The 3,542-nt window shown below is 40.9% G+C and overlaps 1 protein-coding gene across 1 annotated transcript; it reads left to right on the top strand.

The window, feature by feature from the left end:
• Positions 1-624: 624 nt before the first annotated feature.
• On the top strand, positions 625-2,863 carry LOC145565014 (uncharacterized). Its single transcript, XM_081625137.1, has 2 exons — positions 625-1,060; positions 2,439-2,863. Exons 1-2 carry the CDS (start codon positions 625-627, stop codon positions 2,861-2,863), a joined length of 861 nt encoding a protein of 286 aa, XP_081481263.1.
• Positions 2,864-3,542: the final 679 nt, after the last annotated feature.

Raw genomic sequence — 3,542 nt, 5'->3', positions numbered from 1 at the left:
TCGCCCCCAAAAACCACCAAACTCAAAACCCTCCTTCCCCAAAACGACTACGAATCCGGCCACAAAATCGGCCGATTTTGGGGCTAAGTGGCCTTAATCAGACGATTTCGACCATTTGTGGCCAGAATTATGGTTGTTTTGAGGGATTCGTGGCCGTTGAGGGTTGTGGGTTTGGTTGTTTTTGGGGCCGATTACAGTTGCGGGAAAGGGAGGGGGGGTTCAGGTGGGTTGGGGGAAGGAAGGGGAGGAGACGCGCCGCCGGTGGTGGCTTCGGGGAGGGCATTGGTGGGTTGGGTGGAGGGCGGTGGTGGCGCGGTGGTGGGTTGGGCGGAGGGCGGTGGTGGCGCGGTGGTGGGGCTGGGGTGGCTGGGGTAGTTTTAGGTTTTTTATTTTTAATTTTTCGTTTTTTTTCCTGTTTTTGGCCAATAATAAAGCGACACCTGGCTTTATGGGCCCACTTAACAAATTCCTAAACGGAATCAGTTAAGTGGTGGTAATACCCATTTTTTGGAAATTTGTATGGTGTTAAAATAAATTTTTTTTATAGGGGTGTTAAAAACCATTTTCGGGTTTTTATGAGGTGTTAAAATCTAAAATTTCCTTAAATAATTTTTCTCTTCAAACATGTCCAATGAAAGCTCTAACTCTTCCAACTCATCTTCTAATTCATCCAATTCATCTACCAACCACAACCTCCAAAATTCGAATGATGACTCTGACCATCGTTATGAGAGACGTAGACAAGCGAATCGTTTGGTTGATAGAATGATGGATGAATTCATAATGTCCAACCCAATTGAATTCTTCCAAATGATTCATCAAGTTGCGAGGGCGCCAAGGACCGTGGTTGAAAGGGAACGTGAAGATGGACATAACTGTTTATGGAATGACTACGTTTCTAACCAACCCACTACTAGAAATAGGTTGATTTCCGACGGACAAAAAATTCCGTCAGAAACATCGGAAATTCCGACGGATTTTATTCCGTCAGTTATTTCTGACAGATTGTTAAAATCCGTCGGAATAAATGGGCTTTCTGATGGAATATTCTGTCTGAAGTGTAATTTTCCGACGGAATTAAAATCCTTCGGAAATTTCCGACAGAATATTCCGTCGGAATATAATTATATATAAAAAAAAAAACCTTACTTGTTAAAACCCTACGTCCTCATTCTCCCCCTTCATTTCATCCGCCTCTCTTCTCTCTCTCCTCCGCCCCTTCTCTTTGTCCTCTTCTCTCTTTCTCCCATTCTCTTTCTCTCTCCTCCGCCCCTTCGATTTCTCTTTCCCTTTGCCTCTTCTCTTCCTATCTCCTCCTCCATCTCTTCCTATCCGCCATCTCTACCTATCCACCATCTTCTCCTTCTTTCTTCTCTTTCCTCATTTCTCTTCTCTTTGGTGTTTTCCATGGTCGAAATTAATGGTTTTTTGGTCAAATTCGACCATGGAAAGTGTAGATCTAAACTTTTCATGGTCAAATTTGGCCAATTTATACCAAATTCAAGAATTCAAACCCAATTTCGGTTACTAAGGTATGTTTTTCGAGTCTTTAATTTATTTATTTTTGTTTTTTTTTAAAAACATTTTCGGTTGTTGGCTGGTGGATGTGGATATGGTGGCTTGGTGCCGTGATGTAGGGATCTGGTGGTTTTGTGATGTGGTGGCTTTTTTTTAACATTTTTGGTTCTGTTGTATTTTATTCGTGGTGGGAGGGAGGGGGGCCGTGGTTTTAGATCTGGGTTTAGGTGGGCCGTTTTGGGTGGTTTTAGATCTGGGTTTAATTTGGGAGTGTTAGGGTTAGGTGGGGTGGATTAAGGTGGTGGCTGTGGTTAGGTTAGGGCTAGGAAGTGGGTTTGGTTCGGTTAGGGTATGTGGTGTGGTGTTTCGGTTAAGGTGGGTAGTGGGTGGTGTGGTTCGGTTAGTTGGGTGGGGTGGGGTTGACAGCGGCGTTTTGGGTGGTTGGAGGTGGTGATATGTCGTGCCAGTGGTGGCGCGTCTTTTTAATTTCATGAAATAATTTTCCGACGAAATTCCTGTCGGAAATTTCTGACGGACTTTTCCAATGCCGAAAAATCTCTTACGACGGAAAATTCCGTCGGAAAAGTGTTTCCAACGGAAAAGGTCGTTTTTTTCCTAAAAATGCTTTTCTGACGACCAGTTCCGACAGAAAACATATTTTCCGACGGATTTTCAGGGTGTTTCCGACGGATTTTTTTTGTTGAAAATGGCCTCTTTTCTAGTAGTGAACCGATCTACCCTCCAAACTTGTTCTGTCGTAGATTTTGCATGAGAAAGCATGTCTTTCTTCACATAATGCAAACTTTAGAAGAACGTCATTAGTTCTTTCAACAAAGACCAGATGCCACTGGTGGATTAGGTGCATCGGCTTTGCAAATGTGTACCGCCACTATGAGGTTGCTTGCATATTAGTGGTGCAGCTGATTCTATTGACGACTACCTACGTATTAGTGCTTCTCTGGAGAGAAACTGTTTACAACATTTTGTTGAAGGAGTTGTCTCTTACTTTAGCGATGAATACTTAAGAAGACCCAACGAAGAGGATTTGGTCAGATTGCTACGAGATGGGGAGCACCGAGGTTTTCCATGCATGATGGGATCCATTGATTACATGCACTGGCGATGGAAGAATTTTCCTCTTATATTGAAGGGCATGTTTTCTGGAAGAGCTAATAAACCCACTTTGATTTTAGAAGCAGTGGCTTCACAAGACCTTTGGATTTGGCATGCTTTTTACGAGACCCCAGGAAGGTGTAATGATATAAATGTTCTAGACAGATCTCCATTATTTAATGATGTTTTTGAACATCGATCACCTCCTATTAAGTGTGTTGTTAATGGCTAGCAATACGATATGGGGTATTATCTCACTGATGGTATTTACCCTTTATGGGCGACATTCATTCCCACAATATCTCTCTCCCAAAATAAAAAATAGGGTCTTTTTCCAAAAAGCAAGAGAGTTAGCGAAAGGATATGAAATGTGCTTTTTGAGTACTACAAGCTCGTTTTGCAATAGTTCGTTATCCTACTCTAGCTCGGGATGTTACTATGTTGGGAAAAATTATGATAACTTGCATTATCATACATAACATGATCGTTGAAGATGAGCAAGATACGTATTCAACATATTATGATCCAAATGAATATGATCAAAATGCTCTTCGTCCTCACGTAGAAGAAACATGGAGGAACCTTTTCAATTCAGCAACAGTCGCGATCGACCAGCAAGTTTAAGCACTTACATGTCTAATAGAGCTCGTGTTCGTGGTGAACTTATGCATAGGACCCTCAAGTCAGATTTAGTAGAGCATTTATGGAGTAAGTATGGGGGTTATAGGCAGTAATGAATGTATTATCGTTAGTTTAAGAGTTTTTTCCTTTAATTAAGTATACTTATTTTATATTATAAATAATGTTTTGGTTATATAATGTATTATCAACTTATCGTATATTTTTTTTTATTATAATAATGTAATATGTTGTCTTAAACATGTATATATGTTTTTTTAATTTCCATGTTT

The sequence above is a fragment of the Chenopodium album genome, chromosome 10 (assembly GCF_948465745.1).
Source record: "Chenopodium album chromosome 10, dcCheAlbu1.1, whole genome shotgun sequence".
In the NCBI taxonomy this organism is placed as follows: domain Eukaryota; kingdom Viridiplantae; phylum Streptophyta; class Magnoliopsida; order Caryophyllales; family Amaranthaceae; genus Chenopodium; species Chenopodium album.
The sequence above is the reverse complement of the archived record's forward strand: the minus strand, read 5'-3'. Positions and strand labels throughout refer to the sequence as shown.

Bases quoted from the DNA above. Each gene is read 5' to 3' on its own strand.
- LOC145565014 (XM_081625137.1), top strand. From the start codon at position 625: ATGTCCAATGAAAGCTCTAACTCTTCCAACTCATCTTCTAATTCATCC. The intron at 1,061-2,438 runs GTAATTTTCCGA...TTAGTGGTGCAG, and splicing joins TGGAATATTCTGTCTGAAGT to CTGATTCTATTGACGACTAC.